The sequence below is a fragment of the Phacochoerus africanus genome, chromosome 11 (genome assembly GCF_016906955.1).
Source record: "Phacochoerus africanus isolate WHEZ1 chromosome 11, ROS_Pafr_v1, whole genome shotgun sequence".
Classification (NCBI taxonomy): domain Eukaryota; kingdom Metazoa; phylum Chordata; class Mammalia; order Artiodactyla; family Suidae; genus Phacochoerus; species Phacochoerus africanus.
The window spans coordinates 70,453,443-70,471,969 of NC_062554.1; the positions used below are offsets into that span (position 1 = coordinate 70,453,443).

At 42.4% G+C, this 18,527-nt stretch overlaps 1 protein-coding gene across 2 annotated transcripts in view; it reads left to right on the forward strand.

Moving 5' to 3' along the window:
• The window catches only part of CDK14 (cyclin dependent kinase 14), a 619,947-nt gene that overhangs the window by 433,158 nt on the left and 168,262 nt on the right, over positions 1–18,527 (forward strand). For both annotated transcript variants that reach the window (XM_047751802.1, XM_047751803.1), the window contains one exon: positions 17,898–17,961. In XM_047751802.1, coding sequence (XP_047607758.1) covers positions 17,898–17,961 — 64 coding nt within the window. The remainder of the gene's footprint in view (positions 1–17,897; positions 17,962–18,527) is intronic.

The following is an 18,527-nucleotide window of genomic DNA, read 5'->3' on the forward strand; positions in this document are numbered from 1 at the left end:
CTGCCCCGTGCGAAGCCGCATCCGCTTAACTTGCTCCCGTGGCCTCTAGAGCCTCTCGCCATGATCTTTTCTAAGACCGAGGCTGTGTGGCAGGACAGAAGAACTCTGCTGGGTGTCGATAATTTAAGCCCTCAAAGTAGACATTTTTCATCTGATGAAACAACTGATCCTACAAAAATTCTAAAACCTCTGGCTTTGTGTTGATAGTATGTGACCTGTGCTTTTTCTTGATTTCCTTACTGTATTAAGGACACAATGTACTTTATCGGGTCTTTGTTACATCACAGCACCACCTTTTCACACAGTAGAAGATTATGTTCTTATCAAGGCTCGTTCATTTATCAGCACATATGATGTACTGTCATTATCCATGGATGGTGGTTCCAGCTACTCCATCACTTATTTTCTGTATGATAGTAACACAAAATTTAAGTTTGATTTTTGTTGGTCTTAGTCATGGTGGTGATTGCCACATAAAGTTGATGTGCAGCAACATGGATACAACTAGAGAGTCTCATGCTAAGTGAAGTAAGTCAGAAAAGGACAAATAATACCATATGATATCACTTATATGTGGAATCTAAAATATGGCAAAAATGCTCCTATCTACCAAACAGAAACAGAACATGGACAGGGAGAGCAGACTTGTGGTTGCCGGGGCGGTGGGGAGGGGGAGTGGGATGGACAGGGAGTTTAGGGTTGGTAGATGCAAACTATTACATTTGGAATGGATAAGCAATGAGGTTCTACTGTACAGCACGGGGAACTGTATCCAATCTCTTGGGGTGGAACATGATGGAAGATAATACGAGAAAAAAGCATGTGTGTGTGTATATGTATGACTGGGTCACTATGCTATACAGCAGAAATTGACACAACACTGTAAATCAACTACACGCCAATAAAAACTTTTTAAAAAATAAAATGGCAAAAAAATAGGGGGTGGGGGAGGGATGGATTGGGAGTTTGGGGTTTGCAAATGCAAATTATTATATATAGAATGCATAAACAACAAAGTCCTACTGTTTAGCACCAGGAACTATATTCAGAATCCTGTAATAAACCATAACAGAAAATAATATGAAATGAATATATACATGTAACTGTATCACTTTGCTATACACCAGAATTTAAACAACATTCTAAATCAACTATACTTTAATAAGGAGAAAAAAAAAAGTTGACTTTCACAGCTGCTGCAGGATATATAATGATTCAGGGAAGATTTTTCAAAATGATCATTCCTGCTTCTTGGCAAGGTGAAATATGTACTCTCATATTCTTTTCCTGAAAAAAATTTTTTTTTCCTTTAACAACCGCATCTGTGGCGTGTGAGGCCTATGGCAACACAGAATCTGAGCTGCAGCTTCGACTTTTGCTGCAACTTGAGACAATGCCGGATCCTTAACCCACTGAGCAAGGCCAAGAATCAAATCCTCATGGCCATTGTGTCAGGTTTTCAACCCACTGAGACACAACAGGAACTCCTTTTTTTTTTTTTTTTTTCAGTTTTATTGCAGTATAGTTGACCTACAAAGTTGTGTTAGTTTCAGGTGTACAGCAAAGTGAATCAGTTATACACATACACATACCATTCCTTTTCAGACTCCTTTCCATATAGGTTATAGCAGAGTATTGTGTACACTCATATTCTTTTTTTTTAATAATGATTTTTATTTTTTCCGTTAGAGCTGGTTATAGTGTTCTGTCAGTTTTCTACTGTATGTATAGCAAGGTGACCCAGTTACACATACATGTATACATTCTTTTTTCATAAGTGACTAGATGCTACAATGGTTCCCAGTGCTACACAACAGGATCTCATTGGTTATCCATTCCAATGGCAATAGTCTGCATCTATTAACCCCAAGTTCCCAATCTATCCCGCTCCCTCCCTCTCCCCCTTGGCAACCCGTCAAGAATACTCTCATATTCTTGATGGGATTATACATTGACACATGATTCTACAGAATAGTTTGAAAGTGTTAGATATTTCTATTTCTATATTATTATAGAAATATTTAATGAGACTTCTTGGAGTTTCTGAATAGTCACAAAGACAGAAAACTTTCTGAATAAAGAAGTCCAACAAGGAGGAAATAGATAAATATTTTTATCACTACCAATACTGCTATTACTGTTGGCTAACAAAGCGACAGGAAACATTTTTTTATGCATTATCTCACTAGCTCTCATAATGTTGTGAAATAGGTATTATTATTTCACATAACCATTAAAGGTAAGAGAGTCTTAAAGAAGCTAATGAACCCATCAACATGATAATGATGGTGATGATGGCAATGGCAGCTAACATTCATGTCACATGTGTGTCACATGGGACGCTAAGTACATGGATTACCTTGTTCAGTCTTCTTACCAAGAGGCCAGCAAGGTTGGTACTCTTTGTTATCGACATTTTACCAAAGAGAAAATTGAGACACAGGGAAGTTAACTAACGAGGATAAAAGAAGTTAAGTTATAGCATTTTCAATATTTAAGCAGAGATAAAAGTACAGATAGATTGATTTTGGAGGCTAGGCTGTCACCATAGTTGCCTACCAAGACCAGGTAGTTGGCAAGTAAATGGCAAACCATGATGTAAATTCAGATCTGGGGATAGTCTTGTAAACGCAGAGCAAGAGAGCTCATTAGTTAAGCTGATTCCATTTGATGGATTGTCTTGTAGAACATGATGTGATTATTTACTCTTTTCAGAGCTAAATGGGGACAAATGTAAAACACACAGAGATTATCAAGGTTAAGGAAGAAATGCACTCATTCATCATTAGGGTTACCCCTCTGCAGCATCCCCCTGCCTCCAGGATGTGATGGAACCTTCCCATCAGGAAAAATGATTGGGTCAGGGCTCGGGGGGACAGTCTCATCACAGAAGGAATGATACAGACTGAGCCTAGAGCCTGCCAACAGTATCACATTGGGTAGAGAGTGTGGACTCTGGAACCAGAACCTCCCTTCAAATCTTGCTTCTTCTGTCTGCACAGTGAAGCCTTAGTCAAGACCATTAGCATCCCTAAGACTCAGTTTCCTCATCTGTAACGTGGAAGTATATGACACACATGGAAGCTTTGCTGGGAAGATTAAATCAGATGATGTATCAACTTGTCTTGCACTAAGGGGACACTTGGTGATAGGGTGGAGACCTTCCTTTCCCTTAGCCCTCTGCTGGCTCTCTCCAGACACCTCTTCCTAGTAGCAGCCCTTGGGACTTAATGTCATCATCTTGCATTCATGCCCCGTGAAGTCTACAACCATGAATATTCCTTGTACTCTATCAACTAAGAGTTTTCTACCCTACCCTCACTCCAAACACAGGCTTGCCTGATCTGATGCAAATTATGTTGAGTAATTTCAAAGTAAATTAAGAAATGGGGATGTAGGTCTTGAGATATTTCATTTGTTCACCTGCGTCACCACTGGCCTCCTCTAAAATAAATGGTCTTGGTCAGGGGTGGGAGGGACTGAGTATTTTCAAAGTGTTTGTTTCTAATCTAGTACCCACACTTTTCCTAGTACATGTGAATAAGAGAATCAAATTCTGTTTTAGGTTGTGAACACACCATAATAAAACTGAATGCTTTGCACTGTTTGGATCTTTTTAATTCTGGAATCAGTGATAGAAGAGCCAATTAAGAAAAAGATGGGTTTCTTCCAAGGGGTGGTCCAAAGATAGAAAAGTACATTTGCAAAGGCATCTTGGGGAAACCTAGCTTGTCAGTTCAAGTAGGAGGAGGTTTAAGGCTTCCTCAGTGGATAAGCTGAGGAAGGACAGGGAGGTTTATGACTTAGCTGTCATTAAACTGCACTCATGTAAGCATGGCTCATGGACTGAGAAAGTGCTGAGAATGATGGTGGTTGTACTTGGACTCAAGTCCAGTGCTGGAAGGAACTGTGGATGACCTTAATCTTGCGTCTGCTGACTCCGTCTTTTGACAAGGCTAGGAGGAGAAAGGCAGGCACAAATGGCTCTGTTTGTGAATTACAGCATAGTCTGAAAATGCATCTACCCAAGACACTTTTGTCAAAGAGTCTTACTTTTGTCAAGTAAGACTCTGAGCCAACTGCACTGTCTCTAAAGGAAGGGAAGAAAATAAGAGCAGCAGCGATCCTTCCTTTTTGAGTTTAATTTTGCTTTTACTGAAAGAATGAGTCCTTAGGACTCTGAGGCAGCAGCGCCACTTACCAAAATCCTCATTGTTTTTTTTTTTTTTAATCTTTCAAATATGCCTATCCACCCTCAATCTCTGCCCCTCAGCATGTTGCACTGTGAGCCTCCTTTAATCACAAGAAACAGTAAGACAGAGGTGGCTGGATGTTAGAAAATCTAAGTGAGCTCTTTGAAAGAACTAAGTTACCTGCCTTTATAGAGACCGTGATCATTAGAAGTCTCTATGACTTGTTTGGGCTGGGCCTTTGCTCCTTTTGTTGACAGGCAATCTTGCAAGGCTGTCCTTTGTCCCCTGTACCTGTCATTTGGAGGAGGGAGCAGAGCAGAGAGGAGGTGACAAAACGCCACCTTCTTGAGAGAGGAGTTAACACAGCTGCTGACAGCTTCCTCTGTGTGAGGAGGCTACATGTATCAATGGCTAGAGTCCAAACTTTTGGGAAACTTTATCCTTTACTGAAAATAATAAACCATGCCAACAATATTTTGTGATGTGTCAATCATACAGAGTGAAAACAACTTCACAAGAAATAACAAAAGATCATGACCTTAGAGAAGGAAGGTGGAGACTAGGAAGAGACCTCACTGTTGGCCTAACCCATGATATGTCTGAGTATCTTTGATTTCCATTTCGTCCCTTCAGTGAGGATAAAATTCATGGTCAAGGGTCATCTTGTGTGTTTAAATTATTTTCACGGTATAATTTAACAGGAAGGAGCCCATTAGATTCCTGACATTCAGAGACCATCCCGTCTCCTCTCCCCGCAGCCGTCGCCATTGGCTGTGCCACCCTTGCAAGTCACTCAGACTGTTTGAGACACCATTTTGTATCTTTATAAACATCAGGGAAACTCAGCCATAAAAAAAAATGAATTAATGCCATTTGCCTCAATGTGGGTACAGCTAGAGATGCTCATACTAAGTAAGTCAGAAGGAGAAAGACACACACCATGTGATATCACTTATATGTGAAATCTAGACTTATGTTTGCCGGGGGGAGGGAGAGGAAGTGGGATGGATTGGGAGTTTGGAGCTAGTAGATGCAGACTATTGCATTTGGAGGGGACAAGCAAGGAGGTCCTGCTGTATCACAGGGAACTATATCCAGTCACTGTGATGGCATATGATGGTGGATAATGTGAGAAAAAGAATGTGTGTATATACATATATATATATATATCTATAACTGGGTCACTTGTACAGCAGAAATTGACAGAAATTATAAATCAACTATAATAAAAACATAAAATGAAATATGGCACGAATAAACCTATCTGCAAAACAGAAACAGGTCATGGATATGGAGAGCAGTCTTGTGGTTGCCAGGGGAGGGAAGGGAACGGGATGGACAGGGAGTTTGGGCTCGGTAGATAGATGCAAACTCTTACATTTAATGGATAAGCAGCGAGGGCCGACTGTACAGCACAAGGAACTGTGTCCAGTCTCTTGGGATAGAACATGATGGGAGATAATATGAGGAAAAGAATGTATATATGTGTAGGCCCAGTGACTATGCTGTACAGCAGAATTTGATACAACATTATAAATCAGCTATACTTCAGGGTTTTTTTTCTAAGTGAAAAAAGAAGTAAAACTTAAAAAATAAATCAGGGAACCACATAGGACTTTTATTCATTATATAGCATTTGGTATTCATAAAAGCTGAAGCCCTCTCCCCCAGCCCCTCTGAACACTATATAAACTTTCTGTCAAGGGTGAATAGAGTTTGTGTTTCTCGCCTGGGGCTCCTCTAGGATGCATTCTCACCTCTTTTCCTTGGTACACCTGGGCAGGCAGCAGATCTCTTGGCCTGCTGACCCCACCCTTTCCTTTGTAACTGTGGAGACGACAAGTAAGTGTCAGTGTCTGAGTCACTCCTGACTGCTGAGACAGAATACTGTAGGCTGAGGGACTCACACAACACACGTTCATTTCTCAGTTCTGGAGGCTGGAAGTGCCAGATCAGGATGCCAGCATGGTTGAGTTCTTAGTGAGGGCCCTTTTCCTGTCTGTGTCTTTCCGTGGCCTTCCTTGGAGTGTGCACACAGAGAGATCCTCTTTTTTTTTTTTTTTTTAGGGCTGCATATGGAGGTTCCCAGGCTAGGGGTCAAATCTGAGCTGTAGCTACTAACTTATGCCACAGCCACACAGGATCCGAGCCACCTCTGTGACTTACACCACAGCTCACAGCAACGCCAGATCCTCAACCCACTGAGCAAGGCCAGGGATCAAACCTGTGCCCTCATGGATCCTAGTCAGATTTGTTAACTGCTGAGCCACGACGAGAACTCCCAGAAAGATCCTCTTTTTATAAGGACCTGAATCGTTTCATGAAGCCTTCCATCTCCTGACCTAAATATAATCTTAATTATCTCCCAAAGACTTCACCTCCAAATGCCATCACACTGGGGGTTAGGGTGTCAACATCTGAATTTTGAGGGACACAAAGATTCAGTCCATTGCAGGGAGCGTCTGAAACATCCAGATTAAGGGGTGTAGAAGAATTAGGCATATATCTGCTTTAGCATGAGTCTCTTAGCTGATTCATATATAACCCACAATGCGCAACTGTCATAATTTCTAGTTATTGGAAAATAAGTGGCCACATACTCCACTGATGCAGACATGCATTCAATGTAGTGTGAAGTTAACAAGATAGCTCACAATAATCTGGTACTGATGAAGCTAAATTAATACCAGCTTAGAATTTAAAATCAAGTGTAACAGCAACTGAAAAGTTACTGCTAATTCCCTGTAACACTAATGAACCCATAGCTCAGTGCTGTCCAGAGACTTGCCCCAAGTCCAGCTCTCTTGATGGCCCATGGCTGTCAAGAGCGTCTGAAGTTGTCAGGACTTCCGGGGCAGCCATACTTCCTGATAGAACACCTCATTTTCAACTCTAAGTAATTTACTAATTTTAGATTATGAATATTCAGTTTTAGTCTTGGTATTCTAAATACCAGTTCTTGACTCACTGCATCTGTCAGGAGTAAGTAACCTATGTGCAGTGGAAGGTCTGTGGTGTTTCATGTCAGTTGCCCAGAGATTGTTGTATTGAGATCAGGAATCTGTTCTTGGCCAGGAAGGAACAGGCCTGTGGGCCCTGGAGGACCTAGAGCTTGTCAGGAAGATCACCTTCTTCAAGGACTGTCTTTGCCACAGCGGCAGCCTAGCTTCTAGCACAGTCCTTGACAATAACAAGTTCACACTGACTTTTTATGAGTAAATGAGTAATATATAATTGTATTTTTCAACACTGCGTGTTGTAATTGTATAGATTGGAATAGTACATATCCAGTTGCAAATACTCTAATAAAATACTGCAAATGTAGCATGTTCTATAGAATTATCTTGACCTACATTTTAACTGCTTTAGTTGTAACTCACTCATTCCTGCATAACCCATTCAAAGCTCTAAAAATAACAGCATCTTTTTTTTTTTTTTTCTTTAGAACAGGTAAATGTATGGATTTCCTTTTGATAGGCAGGCCCTGACCTACATATTCTTTAACACAGGCACAGCCCTAACTCTCCCTGCTCTCCCTCCCCCAACCCCCACCCCCTGCAGACACAACAGCACAAGGTGGGGAGGGACCTGGCTTCAGTCTTCCCCATTTCCTCTAGGAGCCTCCAGCTCTGCCTCTCCTATGCCTCATGCTCGGGGCAGGTAAATGCCTCTGTGAAAGAGGCACAAAGGTTGTGAAGATGAGAAAGCAAATCCAAGCCTGTCCTCTGTAGGCAGCCTCTGGACCCCATCTTGTGTTATCGCCCCCAACCCCCACCCCATTCACCAGTGCTAAAAACACAGAAAAAAAAAATTCACTTTTTCTTTTTCTTTTTTTTTTTTTTGGCTTTTTAGGGCCACACCCGTGGCATATGGAGGTTCCCAGGCTAGGGGTTGAATCTGGAGCTGTAGCTGCCGGCCTACGCCAGAGCCACAGCAATGCGGGATCCGAGCCGAGTCTGTGACCTACACCACAGCTCACGGCAACGACGGATCCCCAACTCACTGAGCAAGGCCAGGGATCGATCCCGCAACCTCATGGTTCCTAGTCAGATTTGTTTGCACTACGTCATGATGGGAACTCCAAGATTCACTTTTTGAGGAGCCCTCCCCACCCCTCCTTCTGTTGGAGTGTGCTCTTTTTTCCCAAGCCTGACTCCCTTCCCTCTTGACTTCAGTCTCCACCACAGCATCTCCATGGGGCTTGAAAGCCTCAGGCTATCCTGTTCCTCCTCTGGGCTGGACTTGTTGCCCCACTCTAGAGCCTGGCGAGTCTTGGGGACAGGAGCCCTGTCCTGGCCACCTCCACAGGAAGGGTTGCCATTTCCATGGTGGCTGAGTTTTTATCGGAAGCCGTGTTGGACCCAGTGGTTTGGCTCTGTAGTGCTTTCTGGTTTGTTATGAATTCAGCAGGCTTTTGTGCAGCAGCCAGGGGACCAACCACCATGTAGAGGATTGTTTCTTTGGGGAAATATATTGTGCGTTCTCCAACTGTTGGAACACAATTCCATTTTAGGTGCCAACATTTTATTTTCGTATTATGGAATTTTATAGTGGTGAAAGGATAATAAGATCACTGCTGAGCTTTCAGCTTGCCATTTGTACATAATGCAATTTTCCTTCTTGAATCCTGGGCAGAAACTTATAACAACACAAATGCCTATCAGTACAGTGTGGATGAGTCATATTCCATTCACATGATAGTCACACAGGGGCTTTGGATGAATCTTAGCAGTGTCAAATGAAAAAATAAAATCTCAAAAGATTAGCAATAGCCCTGTATCCTGTAGAGAAAATTGTAAATACGTAAGATAAAACTATTTTATAATCTTTATAAGGGCAATAAAATTATATTAAAAAGAAAGCCAAAGTGATGAACACGGTTCAGGATGGAGCTTATGGCAGTTGGGGGTGGGGGAGACGGGGTGGTCACATAGAGCCTGAGCCATGGAGTTAGCTGTGGTTGCTGTTAACCAGTCTAGTTCTTTTCTATGGAGCTGAGCTCATGGGTACTCATTATGTTAATTAAAACAAAATTCTATGGAAAAAAAATTCTGTGCACTAGGTCCAAAGAAAGAAAAAGTATGCCATAATAGGTGTAGCACTGCAAACAGGTAGCTGATGTGATGGTTTTGCTGCAAGCAGACTTATTTCCACAGCTTTTTCTGTTTCCTTCATGTTTTATATGTATAAAATATCTACTTTGAGTATCATTTAGAAGTAATATTTGTTAAATGCTCATTTTACTCTGTAGTAGGCTAAATAACAATCACCAGATCTGTTAGACCCTAATTCCTGAACCTGTAATCATACCGTATTTAGAAAATGGGCTTTTGTAGATGGGATTAAGTTAAGGATCTTGAAATGGGGAGATTATCCTGGATTATCCAGGAGGGCCCTTAATGCAGTTATCAGTGGGCTTATAGGAGTGAGCCAGAAGGAGATTTGATTCAGAAGAGGAAAGACAGTGGGTGTGAAGATGGAGGCAGAAATTAAAGTGTTCAGTGAATCCTTAGCCACCAGAAGCTGGAGGACACAAGAAAGGGACTCTTTCTTAGAGCCTCCAGAGGCCCAGTGAACCTGATTTCTGATTTCCAACTCCAGAACCTCAAGAGAATTACGTTTCTCTTATTTTAAGCCACCAAGTATGTGGTTATTTGTTACAGCATCCACGGGAAACTAATACATTCACATGAACATGTTTTTGAAAACTGTAATTTTTTAAAATGCTCTCAGGAATGTCATAGTTTCATAGTGTTAGGAATCAGTTCAATTAGCTTTGTCCTTTTCAATTTTAATGTAATAAAAATGCATATTTAAACTAAATTCAGAAGGAGAAAACGAAAGTTCCCAATTTTTCCAACTCCCAATACTTAGCCCACTGCCTCATACACAGTTAGTGCTCAGTAAATAGGAAAAATACTTTCATTCAAGAAAAAGAAGATGGCAGTCAGTCTGGGCATGTGTTATATGTCATCTATGACACATCTACATGTCACTAAATTTTAATTGGCCTCAAGTTTGCAGTGAAAGTGAAGAACATCCGTGGAAAAACTGAGTATTTCTTTTGTTACTCTTCACATTCTGCCAATTTTGAGAAATGATTTGCAGCCTCTTGTTGTAAGAGACACCTAAGGTATAAGATGTTAAAGGACAGGAAAGCAGGTGTTGGTAGGTGAGCTGTGACTTACAGCCTGTCTTCTGTGCCATCACTGTCACCACTACTAGCTCCTGGTAGTATTGGAGGCCACCTCTTTTCCAAATGCTGTCTAAACAAATAATCTTACACAGGAACTCTCAATGAAGGTGTGCTTGTGGTGATAACTTCCTGTCTACTGCTCATATTTTTGGGGTTGAAAAATTCAGTTAGAACAAATTATTTTTTTTTCTTTTATTCTTTCTTTCTTTCTTTCTTTCTTTCTTTTTTTTTTTTAAAGTTCCTAGGCCAAGGATTGAATCTGAGCCTCAGCTTCAACCTATGTCGCAGGTGCAGCAACACCAGATCCTTTAACCCACTGCACTGGGCCAGGGATCAAACACATGCCTCTGTAGTGACCCGAGCCACTGCAGTTGGATTCTTAACCCACTGTGCCACAACAGGAGCTCCTAGAATGAATTCTTTAAAGCAGTGCTCTGAAACTTTAGTTTGCGCAAGAATTACCCAGGGTTCGTGTTGAATTATAACTTCTGATTCATCAGGTCGGGAATGGGGTCTGAGCTGCTTTCTGCAGGTGATGCTGCTAATTTGGGCACCACATTTTGAACAGCAAGGCTTTAACATCTAGTGCTCCAGCCTCCAGATGCCTCTTCCTAGGTTATTATTATTATTATTTTTTTCATTGTGTGCTGCTGCTTCAGGCAGTCAGCCTACTTCTGCTGCAGTTACTTGGCAATATCGCCCCCTCCAGCCTCCACCCTCAGGCTCCTGAACAACATGCAGGGACATTTCCAAAGGGCGCCGCAGGGGGACTGACAGTCTGAAGCCCTGACACAATAACATCACTCAGGGGAAAGAAGGGAGAAGCTGTGGAAATGAGAATGAAATCAATGAGGGAGTCAGGATTTAGTGAGACAGAGAGTAGAAACAGTAGGAGGAAAGGGAGAGGGAAAAGAATGAAAATTTCATTGGAGGAAAATATATTTTAAATGAGTTGCTTTCACTGCAGTTAAGAGTGTTACCTGGAATAGTTTTCACGTTTAGTTTCTAGTTACCTTCTCATTTCTCTAACAGCCAACTACTTGTTTTGTTCATTCATGTGCTGAAAGTCTTTTGTAGTCTCTGGACCCAGGCTAAAGACTTAACAAAAAAATCTATATACCATCTCCCTAAACCCAGGGCCTCTGAGAGATGGCCTAGTTAGATGGGGCTGGTCAGCCAGCCCAGCCTTGTTGCAACATTAGAATCACTGGAGAGGTTTGGAAAATTCCACATACCTAACCTGCACCTTGCACTAGTTAAATCAGAGTCTCTGAGGTGGGTGCCAGTCTTTGGTAGTTTATTTAATCTATGTTTTTTAATGCTTCCCAGGTGCAGCCAAGCACCTCTAAGCCAGACTTATATCTTCTAGACCTCATCCTTTACGCGTTTGGGTTCCTTCACATCTAAACCTTTGCCATGTCAAAAATTCTGCACGATGTTTCGGAAACACCATCTCCCTCAATCCAAACACCTTCAGTTGAACAGCTGATTAAATAGTCAAACAGCTTTCTGAAGCCCCGCAGCTTTTCATTTTCTCAGTCCAGTGGCTCCCCCTGCTGGCTTATGCTGGGTAAAGCTCCCTGCTCTGCAGAATCTCATTACTGGTTTTGCTGCTTTAACCTGGAATCACACAGCTGTTAACAGCAGCTCTTCTAATCCCACCAACCTGTGTGCCCTTGGTCACTGCCAAAAATGAACAGTCTGAACATGATAACCCCTTGTCTGGTAGCACTTTAGGTAAGGCCTAAGGAGTGATGGAGCAACTATAAATACAGACATACACACATAATATGCAAAAAACCACATGTATTTTGCCTTCAAGATATTCTGATAATAGCGGTTGAGTGTGCTGGTTCCCTGCAAAATAACTGACATTGACATATACTTTGGATAGAAAACAGGGAAGGAAAGCTTTCATCCATACCTACTCTACCCTCTTTCATCTAATATATCCTCTTTCTTATCACCTCATCTCTCCCTAGCTGCCCCCTAAGTTATAGCTACAGCTAAGTAAAAACGAAGGTAGATGTCAATGCATGACCTCATCTTATCCCCCAAACTCTTTGTGGCCATGTTACTTTAGACTTTTATGGCACACTACAGTTGTGTCTAGAGAAACAGAATTTGATCCTTATTTTATCCGAATGCAAAATGTACAGTCCGACCCTTGGTTCTGATGAGACCTCATAAAACCGTGAATTCCCGTTTATACAGCTCTAGTCCCTGGATTGCCCGCCTTTGTCATTTATTAATACCTTACCCCCCGGGCCCCCATCAACACTGCAGGTGCCTGAGCCACTCAAGGTGCCGTCCCAAACCGTTTCTTTCTCACTCAGGGTAGACATGTCCAGCCCACCTCCTGGGACGTGGGAGCACCCCCTGACCTTTCTGAGTGCAACCTTGGACTACTGCTGTATTTATTTTTGTCCCTCTTCACAGGCAGCACCTGGTCACCTGGGGCTGGTACAGCCATCCAGATGGGCCCTGGCTGGTAGAGGTGTGAGTCAGTGATTAAATCTGCATTGTTGTTTACTGCTGCATAATCACAGTACCACAAACTTAGCATTGGAACACACACTTACCATCTCACAATAGCTGGGGGACAGGAAACCAGGCATGGCTTAGCTGGGGGCTTGGCTTCAGGGTCTTACAGGACTGCAGTCAAGGTATGAGTTGGGCTGGCCATCTTTTGTGAGGGTGTCCTAGAGAGGGATTTGCTCCCAAGCCCATTCAGCTTCTGGCAGGCTGCTGGCCCAAGGGCCTCAGGTCCCTGCTGGCTCTTGGCTGAGGCCACCTCAGTTCCTTATCTTGCAGCCTTCTCGTGACCACCTGCTTTCTCGAAGCCCTCAAGGGGAAGAGTCTCCTAGTAAAATGGGCGTCAGCATCTCACACGATGTAATCACAGAAGTGACATCTGATCACTTCAGCTACTCTTTTGGTTAGAAGCGAAGTCACTGGTCGCATCCACACTCCAGGGGAAGGACATGAACACCAGGAGCCAGGGACTCAGGGGCCACCTTCAAGTCAGCCCACCTCAGTCTTCTTTAATTTCCACTAGGTGACCTCATGGAATTTGTGCTCAACTAAAAGCCCTGGGTCTTATTTTATACAAATTATTGCCTGCTGGGTCTTCCCATCTTGAGCAACTAATGAGTAGAACCTAAATCCTGGACATTATGTTTATTGCTATTAGGTTTCCCGGTGTTAGCTTCAGCCAGTTGCTCCTTTCAGATGAAACATTTTTTCTTCCTGTCTCAGCCATCAGAATACCATACATCCCTTCTATTTCATATCAGCTGAGAATGTAAGGTTTTTTTGTATCTTCCTTTAAGTCACTGATGAAAATGCCGAAGAGGTTGGTACTAGTACCGTGTGTGTGTGTGTGTGTGTGTGTGTCTGTGTATTTGCACATATGCACGCAAGCACATACACACACACGCTCTGGAATAGAGATTGAATGAGAAAAAATGAAAAAAAAAAAAAAAAGCCTTGCTCCTTATACTCAGAACCTCCTTCTAGAGTCTGGTTAGTTGTCTGTGAATCATTTGACACCATCCGAGCCCCACTTCTCAGTCCGATCCTCCTGGGAGCCCAGAATCGCCTTGGTCAAACCAACCTGATTTTGAATTCCAGCTCTACGCACTTAGTTGTGATTGTTTCTAGATAGAAAGCACACAAGCAGGACAAGTTGAGGAGTTCTGCTTTCTCCCTGGGGCATCTCTGAACTTGACACCATCTGTTCCAAAACAGAGTGTGTAATATCCAAGCCGAGTTCTGCTGAGCTTCTTCACAAATTTTATCTAGGACTTCCCACTGAGGAACCAACAAAAAAGCTTCCGGAACCTAAAGTAGTACAGCTGGGAAGCAGTCATGAGCTTGGAGCTGCTGTGGACTTTCAGAGTGTCAGTTTGTTTGTTTGCTTGCTTGCTTTTCAGGGTTGCAACTGTGACCTGAGGCATATAGAAGTTCCCGGGCTAGGGGTCAAATCAGGACTGCAGCTGCTGGCCTTCACCACAGCCACAGCAACGCCAAATCTGAGCCACGTCTTCGACCTACGCCACAGCTCACAGCAATGCCAGATCCTTAACCCACTGAGCAAGGCCAGGGATCGAACCCACATCCTCATGGATACCAGTTGGGTTTGCACCCCGCTAAACCACAATGGGAACTCCCCAGAATGTCAGTTTCAAAATCATCAGAGTTACTCAGTTGTTCTCCATTTCCTTAGAGCCCTTGCTAAGTCTGATTGAAGTGATCAGCCCTGCTGGAGAATTCACGCCTCATGAAACAGTAAACTCCAGACTGGGAACCCAGCATGGTCCACCCATAACTTCATTAGCACCCACTCCTGTGAGCAGGTTTCATCTGCATTTAATAGGCCAGAATTCCTCTGTGCTCGATCCCTGTTAGAGACTTCCCTGACCCCTTGACCCAGGAAAGCAGTTCTTATTGTGCTTAAACTGCAAGTTTTGTTCCAGGAAAGCCCGTGAACTAATTTTAGCAGCCCTGGGGCCTGTGCAAAAGCAAAGACTAGCCAATGTGAGAGCTGTTAATAATTTGGAAGGGCAAGTCAGTATTTCTGACAAGCCCTCATTCTTCAGCTCTGAGCTCTGGGAGTGTATAATTCATTCTTCTGTTCTTTGTAAAGTAGATGTTTCAGCAGAGAGGCCCTCTTTTTCTCAGTGTCTTCCTCTGCCCATCATAAGGCTGACACAATGAGCAAGATTTATGCTGTACCTGTCAGCACATAGGTAAGACCAGAAGAGTCCTCTGTCTACTGTGACGACACACGGATGTTAGCCTAGTGAAGAGATGAACCATCAAAGGAACAGGGAGACACAGAAGCCACTCTGACATCAAAGATGACACACCCACTTCCCTTAGGGCATAAGTAGCCCATCAACTCTAAACATGCATTTCACCCCCGTTGCCTTTCTAAAAAGGCTCTTCCAGGAAGCAGCATTGATTTTGAATTCTTTTCCCTTGCCCACTTTCTATTTCCCATGCACATGGCCTAGGCGTGGTAGACAAGAGAAGAATTTGAAGTCTGGAATCTCATCAGTCAACACTAGAATAACTCAGAAAAAGTCCTATGTATTTTACTTTGCAGGTAATTCTTCTAAAATGGTCAGAATATTTGATAAGCCCTCTGAGACTGGACACTGTATATGGGGCAGTACAGTGCCTGTGAAAAAGCTTTAACACAAACACTGTAGAAATGTGGGCCATCGGGGTATCAATCCTACCTTTATTAGGAATGAGAGAATGAGTTGCATGTTCTGCCTGGACTTTTCAGTGTTTATAAAACCCTAGAGGTTCTATTTCATACGTGGTGGATTGATCTTGATCAAGATAGGATTTTGGGGGCTGAAAGTTTCTCCCTTTAGTTGCCAAAGCTTAGTGGTTTGTCCTTTGCACGGAATTCAGTGGGAGCTCCAAGTGAAGCATCCCCTAGATGAGCTGTGCACTGCCCACACACCTGATTGCCTCTCTTTCTTGAAATCATGGGCAGAATTGGTGGAAAGAGAGGGGGGCATGCCTTTTGCAGGGACCCTGTTGTCACAATTGTGACTTGACTTTGCCTCTCTTCTTGTCTTATATCACCATGGGCCCCTCTGGCCTGTCACCTTCTGCTCTCACCCAGCCCCTCCAGGGTGGGACCTTGTTTGAGTAGATCTGCCTGTGTATGTTAGTATTAATTAGTGCTTGCAAAGTTAACCAAGATGATTTTAAAGAATTGCATTCCCTGATCTCCTGAACCTAGATTCCAGGTTTCAATGAGGAACATCATGCATGTGTGTAACTCTGATTCACATGGAAGCAGTGCAGGAAGCACTCGCTGTATGTGCCAGCTTTTGCCCTCACAGCCCTGCCCCCTCCCCCCCCCCAGGAAGTCATACATAGACTCAGAGCTCTGCGTCTCCCCATTGTCTAGTGGTACCTCTGGGCCTCAGAGACAGAGATGAATAGGCGTCCTTTTCTCCCTAATGTCAACTGTGCCTCCAGATTTTTTTTTTACATTATTTTTAATTTAATTACACTTTAATTGATTTTAATTTAATTTTTAATTATTAAAATGTAGTTGATTTACAATGTTGTGTCAATTTCTACTGTCCAGCTAAGTGGCCCAGTCATATATATTCTTTTCCTCATACTCTCTTCCATCATGTTCTGTCCTGAAAGATTGGATATAGTTCCCTGTGCTGTGCAGCAGGACCTCGTTGATTATAATGCCACTTGTAGCAACGTGGATGCAACTAGAGCTTATTTTACAAAGTGAAGCAACGCAGAAAGAGGAAGACAGATACCATGCCTCCAGTTTTGCCAGCTTCCGGCTTTCTCTCTTCCGCTTTCTAACGCACTTGACTCTCCGTGTTGGTCCAGCATAGTTTGAGTTACAGCATTTGGCACTGACTCCACAGATCAGGGAGTCCCTGTGGAAAAAGCGGGTGGGCTAGATTCTTCCCCATGGCCTTCACCTGCTGGGCCTGACTCCGTTTTCTGTGGGTGCTTTGGAGGGCACCTGGTCCCAACATGATGCCTACTACATGCTGGATGGTGGGCTCCCCCAGACCAGGAGGGTGCTGTTGTCAGCTCCAGGGTACACAGGAGGAAAAAAAAGTTCTTTGAGGTCCCATGGCTAGTAAGTAGGGGATCAAAGGAGCATGACTCCCTATTCTGTGCTCCTCACCTTTCAAGCCTACTATTCTCCACTGGAGATTTAACGATCATTGCGTATAATAGCAATAGGTGGTGGGACTGAAAATTCAAATAGAGTATGCCCAGTTATACCTGAACTGGAATTTCTGTTTAATTCCCTGGACTAGGTCAAACGTGGTGGGGATGGGAAAGGAGACAGGGGAAGAAGCTGGAAATGTGGATGGAAAAATATGGTGTAGGCAGAACAGTATTTGAAGATGAAGAAAGTATAAAACACGTGACTAAAGGTGGTAACTGTAACAGACAGTCTGGCCAGTAGAGCATGGGAGCATTCTAAGCTGTCTGTCCTGCTTCTTTGAAATATTCTGATACCCAGACAGAGGATGTGGTGGAAGAAGTGACACAATTCTCATAACTGTTCAATGATGACCCATCTGATACTGTAAAGGATAAAAGCTAATGAAAGAATCATGAGGCACACATACATACTTTATTCAGTTTCATGAAGATAGCAGTTCATCCTTTGAGTCCTAAGCCTACTTATTAAGTTAGGAGTTGGTAAAATGCATCAGATTTAACTTATTTTAGCATATTCAGCTGCATTTGTTAAAATGTTAACAAATTTTTAATTTTTAATTTGTTAAGACATTTTAATTTGTTAAGACATTCAACTTGGGTGGCTTTTTAGCTGGGTTTGTTTTTTACTGAAATAAAATTCCTGGCACATGATAATGGAAAAAAAAAAATCCAGAATTTCATCATATGTCGTGTACTGTTTTCTACACTGGAGAATCTTGAGTGCTTTGGAAATAATAAGTCTGTTTCCACAATTTCCTACTCTCCACTAGGTTCTTGGGACGCCCAATGAGGACACATGGCCTGGAGTTCATTCTTTACCACATTTTAAGCCAGGTATGTTTCACTAATTACAAATGACTAAGTGCTTCCAAAATGCAAAGGGTGAATATATAAATGTTCCTCCTCAGGCTGATATATCACCTGGAAAAATTCTGGTTACTTTTGTCATTGTGTATTATACCTCTTATTGGAGCTGTCCTCTGGTTTTCACAATTCGTCTGTAAAGATGGAATGAGTGACATCCCTCATGAGAGTTTTTCACTGTATGTGTTTCATTGGATTTGACTGGCTAATCTTGTGGTAACCTTTCATTTCATCATCAGTTAGACTAGCATCCGTGTCTATAAAAGCAAACTTTATGTCACTATAATCCATCTGTGTGACCTCTAGTAATAATACTAGGAAAAGTATTAAATTGTAAAAAGGGAAAATAACATTTTTGATTTATTTTTTTAAAATCTCATAATACATGGTTAATTAATTTGAGCATAAATGACAAAATGTTCTGTATTTCCAGCATTCCATTTTTTTCATGTTAAATATTTAAACCTCTAAACTGGAAAATAAGAGAAAATGCAGAACTTTTAAAACAAGTTGTCACTTTTTACTTACCACTAGGT